At 41.6% G+C, this 14,188-nt stretch overlaps 1 protein-coding gene across 2 annotated transcripts in view; it reads right to left on the bottom strand.

Moving 5' to 3' along the window:
* ARFGAP3 (ADP ribosylation factor GTPase activating protein 3) overlaps positions 1-14,188 on the bottom strand; it is a 65,868-nt gene that overhangs the window by 40,298 nt on the left and 11,382 nt on the right. For both annotated transcript variants that reach the window (XM_053586284.1, XM_053586285.1), the window contains exons 3-6: positions 12,364-12,436; positions 8,870-9,001; positions 7,448-7,531; positions 4,869-4,956 (exon numbers count right to left, since the gene is read on the bottom strand). In XM_053586284.1, the coding sequence (XP_053442259.1) occupies positions 4,869-4,956; positions 7,448-7,531; positions 8,870-9,001; positions 12,364-12,436 (377 nt within the window). The remainder of the gene's footprint in view (positions 1-4,868; positions 4,957-7,447; positions 7,532-8,869; positions 9,002-12,363; positions 12,437-14,188) is intronic.

Below are 14,188 nucleotides of genomic sequence, written 5' to 3'. Positions count from 1 at the left end.
CACCTCAGCCTCCCAAGAAGCTAAGATTACAGCCATGCGCCACCACAACTGGCTAAGTTTTCTGCTTTTTGTAGAGACAGGGTCTTACCATGTTGCCCAGGCTGGTCTTGAATTCTTGGCTTTAAGCAATCCTTCCGCCTCGGCCACCAAAAGAGCTAGAGTGGCATGAACCACTCCAACCAGTCTGCCCTGTTTTCTAGTTTGCCTAAAAAGTGATCCTGGTTAGGAAATCCATTAAACATTTATTAAAAGTATATTTTATTATTTAAAAAATAGATAAACATGTCGGGCCTGGTAGCTCATGCCTGTAATCTGGGAGGCTGAGGTAGGTGAATTGCTTGAGCTCAGGGGTTCAAGACCAGCCTGAGCAAGAGTGAGACTCCATCTCTACTAAAAAATAGAAAAACTAACTAAGTGTTATAGTGGGCACCTGTAGTATGAGCTACTTGGGAGGCTAAGCCAAGAGAATCCTTTGAGCCCAAGAGTTTGAGGTTGCTGGGAGCTATAATGATGCCACAGTACTGAATCCCAGGAAGACAGAGTGAGATTCTATCTCTAAATAAATAAGTAAGCAAACAAATAAATAAAAATAGATAACAAATGTAGCATATACATTCAATGGAATATTATTTGGCCATAAAAAGAAATTAAATATTGACAGGTGTTGTAACATAGATGAACCTTGAAAAAAATTATAACCAAAGAAAGCCAGTCACAGACCACCACATGTTGTAAGTCTGTGGATCTTAAATGTCCAGATCAGACAGATTCAGAGGCAGAAAGTGGACTAGAGGTTGCCAGGGTGGAGGGAACTGGAAGTGACTGAAACTATTTTTTTTTTTTTAACTGAGACAGAGTCTCACTTTGTCACCCTGGGTAGAGTGATGTGACATCACAGCTCACGGTGACTTCAAATTCTTGGGCTCAAGTGGTTCTCTTGCCTCAGCCTCCAAGTACCTGGGACTACAGGCACCTGCCACAACGTCCAGAGCATGTGGCGCCCTAACCGCTGAGCTACAGGCGCTTGACTGAAAATATTCTTAAATATTTTAAGAAATAGACAATGGTGGTTATGCCACAACTTTGTGAATGTACTAAAAACTGAATTATATATTTTAAAAGGGTGAATTTTATGACATGTGAATTACATGTCAACAATGCTATTATTTTTAAAATGCCTGGCCCAATAGTGATTTAGAGGAAACCCTGCTGTTTCATCTTTATACATATTTAAAAGGTAAACTCCGAGAAAGGCATTTAAATAGGCAAATCAGGATGACTAAGCACACTGATATTTTGTGAGCACCTGTTTACTGATGCCCCTCTCTGGGCACTGGAGAAGCAGCAGTGAATAAGACACACAAACAGGGCCGGGCATGGTAGCTCATGCTCGTAATCCTAGTACTCTGGGAGGCCAGAGCAACATCACTGGAGGCCAGGTGTTTGTAGACTATCTCTACAAAGAATGCAAAAATTAGCTGGTTGTGGTGACACATGCCTCTAGTCCCAGCTACTCAGGAACCTGAGGTGGGAGGACCATGTGAGCCCAGGAGTTTGAGATTGCAATGAGCTGTGACGCACTCTACACTTGAGCCTGGGCAACCGAGTGAGACTCTGTATCTTTAAAAAAAAAATTTAACTCGGCTCATGTTAAAAAAAAGAAGAAGGGGCGGCACCTGTGGCTCAAGGAGTACAGTGCCGGTCCCATATACCGGAGGTGGCGGGTTCAAACCCAACCCAGGCCAAAAACCACAAAAAAAAAAAAAAAAAAATTAGAAGAAGAAAATAAATGGGAGAAAAAAGAAAAATAAAAGTAAAAAAAACTGTAATAGCAATAATAGTCAAATTATCATCTGTACTGTTTCAGAGGATGCATAACCCACTGCTTCTCTTTGTTATCTGGAGAGTGTTGAAATTAATTCTTCTCTCTTTACAGATAATGTTAAGTCAATCAATGGCTAAGGTGTATCTGTCATCTTAAAAACGAATCTTTCTCTGGAGGTGCTCATAGCTCAGTGGACACAAAGTGGACATGCAAACTAACAGTCATTTCCAGAACTGCGTGTGTGTGCTATGAGGAATCAAAAATACATATCTGCAGGTGTGACTGCACTGGCTGGATTTATTTATTGATTTATTTATTGATTTTCCTGAGACAAGAGTCTCACTTTGTTGCCCTTGGTAGGATGCTATGGCATCACAGCTCACAGCAAGCTCAAACTCTTGGGCTCAAGTGATTCTCTTGCCTCAGCCTCCCAAGTAGCTGGGACTACAGGCACCTGCCACAACAACCCGACTCTTTTAAAGCGAAACTCCAATAAGGAAGCAGCCCCTTGCCAATCAGGGGACAAGAGTCACATTCCAAACAAAACAAAAAGCATACACAGGAAAGAACCTAAGGCCTGGTGGGGCCATAGTGCAGCGTAAGGCTAAGAAATCAAAGTGTAAAACTCCAGTTAGAGGTGTATAAATGTCTTGTTTACTGATCTAAGCTCATGTGCTTAAAAATGAATGCAAAAAAAAAATCACAGAATCTAAATCATGCATAAAACAACCACATAATATGCAGAGTTCTTTGCATATTAAGGAAATAAGCCTTTTGTCTATCTATGGATTGCAAATGTTTATCATTCGTCTTCACTTTAAAGAACTTGTTCAGAATAGAAATGTTAAATCTACACACATATGTAGTCAGATTTATTAATCTTATCTTTTTACAAGGTCTGAATATACATAAGGGCTTCCTCAATCCAGGGCACTAGCAAAGCTCTACTCATGGTTTCTTCTGGGACCATCATATTTCATTTACATCTTTGATCCACCTGAATTTAGTCTAGTGTAAAGAAGGAATTCTCCTTTGTTTTATTATTTTTTTCTAAAATTCCTTGGCGCTTGTCCAAATTCCATTTAGTGACTAACCCATCATTCTCCAGGATGTGGAACGCTCCAGCCCTGACTCACTGATATGTCCACTCCCATACCAGTGAAAGGAACACCGGTCTCTACGGTCTGTTGCTCTCAGACTGTCCTACCCTAACCCCTGTAATTCCTTACAAAGGGGCTCGGTACCCGTAGCTAGTGTCTAGGGCCAAGAGAATCTCTTAAGCCCAAGAGCTTGAGGTTGCTGTGAGCTGTAAGCTGTGACGCCACGGCACTCTACCGAGAGTGACATAATGAGACTCTGGCTCAAAAAATATGTATATTTTTTACCAAGGGAGCGATTCCTCTTCCTTATAACATGCCCACAGCTGCCCTCAGGCATAAAGCCAAATGCCTCTCTCTTCTTGGATTCTTTTCTTGATAAATACCACTTACTGTCCAAGATCCTTGCCAGAAATTCCCTGAATATTATCATCCAACCTAAAGTCTGGTGACTGTTCAGTTTTTCCTATTACAGTAAGTTCCGTAAGGTTGTTCCAGGCTCAGTTTATATGAGCCAGCACTTCTTATGGTACCACATCCCATGAGTTCACTGCTAGTTGTCCAGAGTTACATTTTTGTTATTAATTTATACTAATACTGTCTAACAAAAGATGCACAATTTTAAAACAGGAAGAATAGTTTTAAAACTATTCGCATCGGGTGGCACCTGTGGCTCAATGAGTAGGGCACTGGCCCCATATACCAAAGGTGGAGGGTTTAAACTTGGCCCCCGCCAAACAGCAACAACAACAACAACAACAAAAATAGCCGGGTGTTGTGGCGGGCACCTGTAGTCCAGCTACTGGGGAGGCTGAGGCAAGAGAATCGCCTAAGCCCAGGAGTTGGAGGTTGCTGTGAGCTGTGTGATGCCACAGCACTCTATGAGGGCGATAAAGTGAGACTCTGTCTCTACCAAAACAAATAAACAAACAAAAAAAAACTATTTGCATCATATAAATGAGTTTTAATATGTGAGCAACTGATAAAAGTAATTTGTAATAAACATAATCTGACAATAAATTTACCAGATATGAATCATTAGGTATCAACTACTTATATAATAGTTTTTAAATTAAAATCTTTTCTGATCAATGAAAGTAAAACACTCAGCAGGGCACGCTGGCTCACACCTATAATTCTAGCACTCTGGGAGGCCGATGTGGGCGGATTGCTTGAGCTCACGAGTCTGAGACCAGTCTGAGCAAAAGTGAGACCACCCCTGCAATCCGTACTAAAAAATAGAAAAACTGAGGCAAGAGGATCGCTTGAGCCTGAGTTAGAGGTTGCTGTGAGCTAGGATGCCACAGAACTCTACCCAGAGTGACAGCTTGAGACTCTGTCTCAAAAAAAAAAAGAGAAAGAAAACACTCATTATAAAAGTTCAGAAACTTCCGTGCTATTGAGAACAGAAACTAAACTCCTCAGTAACTTCATTCTCTACTTAATGCCTTCCAGGATATTTTTTTGTGAGCATACGTTTGTTTCTTTCTTTTTTTTCTTTTGAGACAGAGTCTCACTTGGTCACCCTCGTAGAGTGCCGTGGCATCTTAGCTCACAGCAACCTCAAACTCTTGGGTTCAAGCGATTCTCTTGTGTCAGCCTCCCAGGTAGCTGGGACTACAGGTGCCCGCCACAGCACCCAGCTATTTTTAGAGACAGGGTCTTGATTTTGCTCAGGTTGGTCTCGAACTCATGAACTCAGGCAATCCACCTGCCTCAGCCTCCCAAATGCTGGGATTATAGGCGTGAGCCACTGTGCCCAGCCTTTTTTTTTTTTACAGAAAGGAGATCATATTCCATGTTCAGTAATATTTTCCCCCACTCTCTAATCTATCATGGCTATCTCTTCCTGTAATAGAGAAAGGTCTACGTCTTAATTTGTGACAGTTTTATAGAATGCCATTAGGCAATGGAATGGCATTCCATGACAAGTGTAAAGACTCCACCTTCGTTATTTTCTGGAGTGGCTTCCATGGCCCTTGTTGTTAAAGAAGATAGTTCTGATGGTGCTGAGGCCCAGGCTGTACCACTCACCTAAAGTGAGATGAGAAAAGTCATTAGCAGACAAAGCAAGAAACCAGTTGTAAAAACCAAATCAAAGCGGGAGAAAAACCAAACTATTTACATAAGCCACCTTCTGAGTCCCTGCTTAATGGCTTAGCAGAAAAGGATAAAATTAAAACAAGTATATTCTTAAATCTCTGTTTCAATGATCAAATTTCTTATTTCTAAAATCAAATTTCAAAATGTATATTTTGAGACAGAGTCTCACTTTGCTGCTCTGGGTAGAGTGCCGTGGCCTCACAGCTCACAGCAACCTCAAACTCTTGGCTCAAGTGATTCTCTTGCCTCAGCCTCCCAAGTAGCTGAGATTACAGGCGCCCGCCATAACGCCTGGCTATTTTTAGAGATGGGGTCTCACTCTTGCTCAGGTTGGTCTTGAACTCATGAGCCGAGGCAATCCACCTGCCTCAGCCTCTCAGAGTGCTAGGATTACAGGCGTGAGCCATCATACTGGCCTAAAATCAAATTTTTATTTTGGAATAATTTCAGATTTGCACAAAAGTTTCAAAGCTAGTAGTTTTTATATACGCTCACCCAGGTTCCTCTAACATTAATACCCACAGTACAGCTGTCAAAACTAAGAAGTTGTCCTTGGTTCAACACTGTCAGCTAAACTCTAGACTTTATTTGGATTTCACCAGCTTTTCTGCCAGGGTGTTTCTCCAGGACCCAGTTAAGGGCCCCTACTGCTCTGTGTCATGCCTCCTTGGTCTCTTCGGGCTTGTAACAGTTTCTCAGTCTTTCCTTGTTTTTCATGACCTTGCAACTATTGAAGGATACTGGTCGGGTATTTTATAAGATGCCTTCAATCTGGGCTTGTCTGTTTTCTCACCATTAGACTCAGGTTTGCGGAAGAATACCACAGAGGCGAAGTGCATTCTCATTCATCACTTCAGCGTCACTTAACACATGATGTTGACCTTGGATCACTTGGTTAAGGTGGCATCTGCCAGTTTTTCCTGCTGTAAAGTCATTGTTTTTCCCCTTCCATACTCCGGTGCTGTGGAGTGAGTCACTAAGTCGGGCTCACAATCACAGGGAGGGAAGTCAGGCTCCACCTCCTAAAGGGGAAGGACAGCGTACATAGTATATGCAGCCATGCCCCACACACGGCATTTCAGCCAACAACAGGTGCTGTGAGATTATACCTAGTGACATCGTGGACACGCTGACATCCTAATATAACGCGTTATTCACATGTTGTGGTGATACTGAGGTAAACAAAGCTACTGTGCTGCCAATGGGACACAAGTCTGTACACACCTGGAATCCCAGAACTCTGGGAAGCCGGGGCTGCAGAATCGCCTGAGCTCAGGAGTTGGAGACCAGCCTAAGCAAAGTGAGACCCCATCTTTCCTAAAAATAGAAAAACTTGTTGGGCATCATGGCAGGCGCCTGTAGTTCCAGCTACTTGGGAGGCTGAGGCAGAAGGATTTCAGTTGAGCCAAGGAGTCTGAGGTTGCTGTGGTAGTAGGGTGTCACTGTTTTTGGGTCCTCTCCGTGGACAATGCTAGGTAATCTAAATATGTGTGTGCTAATCTATGAATACGTATGCATTTTTAATTAGCTATCTCTGCATGTGTGTTCATCCATGTACAGAGAGAGCAAGATTAAACATTAATTTGTAATACCTCCAACTATAATCCCCACTATGCTGTTCAAATTTCTCCTTTTGTGAGCCTATCATTCCTATTCCTAATGTTTCTCAGCTATCTAATCATGGCTATTCTATATCTAATTCTATGTATAACAATAGGAATACATCATAAGAGAACATCTTATCTTTTGTGTTCTGCTCCCTGCTTTTTTGATAACTATATCTGGTAAGCAACCACTCAGTCATTCAATCATTTAGTAGATTTGGGGTCTTTCTATGTTGCCCAGGCTGGACTTGAACTCCTGCACTCAAGTGATCTTCCTGCCTCAGCCACCTTAGCAGCTGGGACTACAGGCATATACTACCAACCAGCTTTCTAGTAACTATTAACTGTAGTAATGATAATATGTGCAAATTATAACATTAAAAAAATCAAGGTTTAGTAATTAATGCAACTTTACATAATTTTAACTTTTTTTTGTCGTTGTTTGTTTTTGAGACAGAGTCTCACTTTGTTGCCCTCTGTACAGTGCTGTGGTGTCATAGCTCACAGCAACCTCAAACTCTTGGGCTGATGCAATCTCTTGCCTCAGCCTCCCAAGTAGCTGGGACTAAGGCGCCCACCACAACACCCGCTATTTTTAGAGACAAGGTCTCGCTCTGGGTCAGGCTGGTCTTGAACTCCTTAGCTCAAGCAATCCACCCGCCTCGGCCTGGGATCACAGGTGTAAGCCAGTTGGCCCGGCTCCAGAGTTGCTTGTTGTACCAATTTAGCTTGTACCCTAACTGAAACATTTTAAATACATACCTTTTATATCTGTCCAAATAAGTAGACTTTAAAATTATGTGAAACATGATACTCACCTCTGGAGAAACATGAGAGGTAAAAAAATCTTCTTCCTTTGGTGGAAGGGATGAAGGCGGAACCACACAACTATCAAGCCACAGCTAGAACAAAAACACAAAACAAGGCTTAGCATTGCATCTGGCCTGTAAAAAGTTTTATTTCATACTCTTTTCTCTTCTTCTAGAGATCTGTTTTGTAAGGATTGGTACTTTCCATTATTATAAAATCATCAGTAACATGCCTACAGAGGGCCTCTGAGTATATTTTAGTAATATGTCAATTCAGTAAACTTTCCTTCCAGACCTTCAGGAAGTCAATTACCCTAACTCCACAAACCATTTCTGAAAAGAAAAGAATCAAGGATTTCATTTCTTTTTTTTTTTTTTCTTTTAGAGACAGGATCTCACTTTGTTGCCCAGGACAGTAAGCAGTGGCATGATCATAGCTCACTGCAGCCCTGAACGTCTGGACTTAAGCAATCTTCCTATCTCAGTCTCCCAAGTAGCCAAAACTACGGGTAGGCACCATAATGTGCAGTGAATTTTTAAAATCTTTTGTACAGATGGGGACTCGCTATGCTGCTCAGGCTCACGTGATCTTCCTGCTGTGGCCTCCCAGAGTGCTGGGATTACAGGTGAGCCACCATACCCAGATGGACTCCACATCCAAATGCAGGTTCCAAACTACCATTAATCCTCATTGTTCATGGAGTCCACATTTACAAATTCACCTACTTGCTAAAATATACTTGTAACCCCCAAATAAGTACTCATGGGGTTTTCACAGTCCTTTGAAGACATGTATCAAACAGCACAAAATGAGTTGCCCGGCAAGCACGGCCCCAGCTGAGGTAGAACAAGGCCTACTCTGCCTTCTTGTTTCAGTTCTCATACTTGCAAACAAGTGTCCTCTATGCGGTCTATTTATTGACATGTTTTCACATTTTTGTGCTTTTTATTGATAACTTCTTGTTTAAAATGGCCCTCAAGTGCAGTGTGAAGGGCTGCCTAATATTCCTCAGTGTGTGAAGGCTGCATGTGCCTTATGGAAACAATACAAGTGACAGATAAGTTTCATTCTGAGTTATAGTCCCTTGGCCGTGAATTCAATGTTCATGAACCAACAATATATATTAAATAGTGTCTTTAAACAGAAATACATGTTAAATAAGGTTGTGCATTGATCAGTTGATGAAAATGAGACCAGAGGCTCCCAGGAACCTAACCCTGTACCTCCCATAGGAGTGATATTTCAGCTTTCATCATTCAGTGCCCACAGCAAATTTATGGAGCATAATTATCCCAAATAATGAGAATGAACTGTACATCATTTCCTTGTAAGAGAATTTGGGTAGAAAAGTTTTACTGCTCAGGACAGAACCCACTTTTCTACTGATGTGAGCACACGTCTAAGAGACCTTCCATCTCCCCGTGACTTACGTCGGTGCCGTGCTCCCGTGTCGCCTGGGAGGCGAGGGACTTGATTTTCTCCCTGTAGAGCTGAGCAGCGCGACTGTTGTATTTGGCGTTGGTGTCGCTGGTGGCACACCCATGTTGATGGAAAAAGGAAGACTACCAAGGAGAGCATGCAGATTAGCAGAGACACTGCGCTACGTCTAACACGGTGACCAAAAATGCTACGTAATGTAATGAGGAATTTTAAAAAATTAGTAGTAAAAACCAAAATACTTTAAACATTATAAAAAGCTCTCAAATAAAAAGTTCCTTGTAAAAAGGGAATCCCATCAAATGTAATATTAATATTTTGGTAAAACTGGAGGAACTGTCCCACATATCATCGGGGTTTGGTCCCTAGTCAAATGCTCCAGGGTGGGCAAAGAGGAAGAAGCTTTTGCCAGTCCAAGTCCTGTTCGCTGTAGCCCGTGTTTTCAGCAGTCTGTGAATAAAGTCACCCTCGTCCTTGGCTAAGCACATGTGGGTGTGTAACTCAGTTCTAAAAATGAACTTCCGAGTGGGAAATCACTTGAGAAATTCACTGGAAAAAATATTTTGGCAAAACTAGATACCAGACTTGCTTTACAAAGTGAAATAACTGGTCCTCATTTCTCCACTAAAATCTGTCATTCAGAACTTTATTTTGGAGAGCTTTCTACTCAGGACTACTTCTACTTCATGAATAACTAATTTCGATTTGGATGCCACTAGATCAGAACTTTTGACAAACTGGTTAGGAGCTACCTTAACATTTACCTTACTATTTCTCCATTAACAGAGAATATAACATAGGTAAAATGATACGGCAAGAGTTTAAATAATTGGAAGAAACTGATTTCTACCAACTCCTGACGCTCTGTGCACAGACATGAGTTATGGGAATTATATCTTAATTAAAAACCTGTACAAATGATCCTTTTACGAGCCTAATCTGATTAACAGTGGTACTGATCACCCATCTGCACCAGGTCCTGTCCTAAACTCTCTGTAGACATCATCTCATGAAATCCTCACAGATACACCCTCAGATGGTCACTTTTACTACCTACATTTTACAGATGGACACAGAGAGGTTGGACAATTTCCCCAAGGTCACACAAAGAGGGAGAGGCAGAGCTGGGATTCAAATCCAAACAGGATAGTTCTAAGCTCCGCGGCTTAAGCTGAGTGAGCACTGGCTTGACCCTTCCTTCCCACTCCCCGACCCCTGGCCACATGAGATGAGAAAGTTGCTCTCAGGAGTTGGAGGGGAACTTGACAACCTTGAGAAGACTCAGGAATCAGGACAGATAAATCAAACCCACAGCATTAAGTTTAGAAACAAGTTTTTGAATGTTATGATAATGGACAAGGGTCGCTCATAAGATGCTTGAAACATCTAAGGCATACACTCTATTTTCTTTCTTTCTTTTTTTTTTGAGACAGAGTCGCACTATGTCACCCTGGGTAGAGTACTGTGGTCACAGCTCACAGCAACCTCAAACTCTTGGGTTTAAGCGATTCTCTTCCTTCAGCCTCCCACGTAGCTGGGACTACAGGTGCCTGTTACAATGCCCGGCTATATTTTTGTTGTAGTTGTCATTGTTGTTTAGCTGGCCTAGGCTGGGTTAGAACCCACCAGCCTGGGTGGATGTGGCTGGCGCCGTAACCACTGTGCTATGGGCACTGAAGCTAAGGCATACACTCTTAAGATGGGCAAAAATTATTTCTTGGAAAGTGCAAAAAAGTCTTAGTTATTACAACTGGTTTGTGGTTCTCTAAATCTCTCCTCTACTTAACAAAATTGTATTCCTTAGTATTTAATTTCTCTCAAGTAATTATGGAAACATCAAATCCAATTTATATATATATATATATATATATATTTATTTATTTATTTTCTGAGACAGAGTCTCACTATGTCACCCTAGATAGAGTGCCGTGGCATCACAGCTCACATCAACCTCAAACTCGTGGGCTTAAGCAATTCTCTTGCCTCAGCCTCCCAAGTAGCTAGGACTACAGGTGCCCACCACGACGCCAGACAATTTTTTGGTTGTAGTTGTCATTGTTGTTTGGCAGGCCCGGGCTGGGTTCAAACTTACCAGCTGCTGAGCTACAGGTGCCAAGCCCAAATTTGATTTCTTATACATTAACTCATAAGAGATGTCTCAGGGAATTTCATTTACTCAATCTACGTGTACATTTTGGCAGGACAAATAGACTGTCAGCACTGTGGGAGACTCTGCTGGCTAGATTTGTAAAGCTATCAGTCTAGTATTTAAGAGAATCAGATGTGTTGAATTTGTAAATAAAGTAAAAAATGTTTAAGGATCCTTAATTAGGTTTATAAATGGGGTTAAGAAAATTTACTCTTTTAAAATTATACATTAATTGAACATTTTAAAAAGTTATTCTTTCAAAAACAGTACTAAGTTTACAAATTAATATATATTTATTGTATTTGATGATTTGAAAAATAAGTTTTTTAATTTATAGATTTAAGAAATTAAATATTAATTCAAATACAAGCACAAAAGTCACCCTCAGATATGAAAAAACTACTATTGGGCTCGGTGCCTATAGCTCAGTGGCTAGGGCACCAGCCACATACACCTGAGCTGGCGGGTTCAAATCCAGCCCGGGCCCACCAAACAACGATGGCTGCAACCAAAAAACAGCCAGGCGTTGTGGTGGGTGCCTGTAGTCCCAGCTACTTGGGAGGCTGAAATAAGAGAATCGCTTAAGCCCAGGAGTTGGAAGTTGCTGTAAGCTGTGATGCCATAGCACTCTACTCAGGGTAACAGCTTGAGACTCTGTCTCAAAATAAAAAAATAAAAAAAAAGAAAGAAAAAACTATTATTGTAAAGAAGCTTCCAAGTTTTCTATATCCTCACTTTCTTTCTTTTTTTTTGTTGTTTGAGAGAGAGAGTCTCACTTTGTCACTCTCAGTGGAATGCCCTGGCATCACAGCTCATAGCAACCTCAAACTCTTGGGCTCAAACGATTCTCTTGCCTCAGCCTCCCAAGTAGCTGGGACGACAGATGGCCACCACAATCTCTCTATTTTTAGAGACAAGGTCTTGCTCTTGCTCAGGCTGGTCTCAAACCCATGAGCTTAGCAATCACCTGCCTCAGCCTCCCAGAGTGCTGGGATTACAGGAATGAGCCTCATTTTCTTAATTTTCTTCAAAGCACTTACTATGACCTGTTATTTCCTTGTTTACTCACTTCTTTGATCGTTCTCTATTTCTGCCCCTCCAGGGGAGTCTGGCTAGTTTTGTTTGTCACTGTGTCCCCAGCACCTCTTGGCCCAGCTTTCATGTCTATTAGGTGTGTAACACATTTTTTTCCTTTTTTGGTAACAGACTTTTGAATAAATAAGTTAACTGGGTCTGTTTACTTAAGACCCATCAGGCCTCCCAAACATGCAAATAGTGAACTTCTTTACCAGTGTTATCAAATATTTAAACAAGAAAATGGCACGTCTAAGAACTTACTGCATTAGTGTTTCCTCCAACTTGCATGCATCGCAACTGAAACCAAGACCAGTTAGAATCCAACTCTGTAGATCTAAATGGAAAGAACATTCCTAAATGTTAATACTTGTCTTCCTTAGCATCCACCAAGCTTTTGAGAACAAAGTTTCCCTGAGATTTAGGATCCTAAAGAATTCTTTTTTTTTTTTTTTTAAACTTCAGTTCCTCATTTCTTTTTTTTTTTTTTTTTTTTGTAGAGACAGAGTTTCACTTTATGGCCCTCGGTAGAGTGCCGTGGCCTCACACAGCTCACAGCAACCTCCAACTCCCGGGCCCAAGCGATTCTCCTGCCTCAGCCTCCCGAGTAGCTGGGACTACAGGCGCCCACCACAACACCCGGCTATTTTTTGGTTGCAGTTTGGCCGGGGTTGGGTTTGAACCCGTCACCCTCGGTATATGGGGCCGGCGCCTTACCGACTGAGCCACAGGCGCCGCCCGATCCTAAAGAATTCTAACTTTGTGTTAACAGGAGACAGCTTCAGGTCTCCAGAGTAGATGACAGCTTCTCTCATCCTTCCTGGAAGCCCACTTCTAGGCGAGACCCTGAAAGCTTGCCGTCCTGTGCACCTGCCCACCAGCAGGTGGCGCCAGGCCAGCAGCACTTCTGCCACACTGATTCAGCCCCCTCTACAGCAGACGGACGCCACTAGCTTCATGAGGCTACAGAATCCCAACTCTTTGCCTCTCATGTTTGGTGGGTTATGATCTAAAATGTGGTAATGTGGCTCTACTCAAAATAGAGGTTGAGGGAGCTGGTGAGTGGATGAAGAAGACAGGAAAAGGATTCTAGAGGAGGGACTTCCACTTCTTTCTATATATACTTTGGGACTGCTTGGATTTTTTTCCAGGAAGTATTTTCAGTTTTTTTTAATCAATAAAAATGTTTAAAGAGTACTCCTCTACCTTTAACAAACATACTGAGTACCTTCTCATCTTTGACTTTCTTACCCAAATTCTAGACTGTTGACCTCTGGTTATACAGTGAATTTTAAGTGTTGTTTTTGAATCATTTAGCATTGTGATTCATAGAGTTCTATTTATCTGAGTTTTAAAAGGCTAGTAATTAAACCTGCAAAGGCCCAAACAGATCCTGCTATCCGGCCTCAGGCTCTAGGTCCATTTCTCCCTCAACAAGGAACACATCAGAAAACCATCTGATTTCCTGGGATGGCTTAAAGTGGCAATATGCCTTAGTGGTGAGAAAGAGGGACACCCACATTGTAATGGGAGAGACTTGGCAGAGACTTGGCAGGGAAAGAACCCAGTAAAAAAAAAAAAAACAGGAAGAAACCAAATATGTCTTATCTTTGAATCTAGTCTTCACCTGCTCTGGGTAGTCACCATATGCTAATTGATAATAATCACTATGGAGAGGGAGGGAAAGTCCATCAAAAATAAGCATGACTCAATTGGGAAAAGACAGTCTTTTCAACCAAGCATGCTGGAAAACTTCAAAAGAATGAAGCTGGACTCTTATCTAACATTATAAACAAAAATTTAGTCAAAATGTATCAAAGACTTGCATGTAAGACCTAAATCTACAAAATTATCAGAAGAAAACGTAAGGCAAAAGATTCAAGACATTGGATTTGGCAATGATTTCTTGGATATGACACCCGAAGGCACAAGTATCAACAACAAAAAAGTCCAATAGAGAAACTGAACTTCACAAAAATTAGAAAATTTTGTGCATCATCAAAAGACAATACTGGCCAGGTCATGCCTCGTGCCTATAATCTCAGCACTTTTGGAGGCCAAGGTGGGACGTTTGCTTAAGGCCAGGAGT

The sequence above is a fragment of the Nycticebus coucang genome, chromosome 3, assembly GCF_027406575.1.
Source record: "Nycticebus coucang isolate mNycCou1 chromosome 3, mNycCou1.pri, whole genome shotgun sequence".
NCBI classification, from domain to species: domain Eukaryota; kingdom Metazoa; phylum Chordata; class Mammalia; order Primates; family Lorisidae; genus Nycticebus; species Nycticebus coucang.
This window is presented reverse-complemented; position numbering and strand designations above follow the sequence as displayed.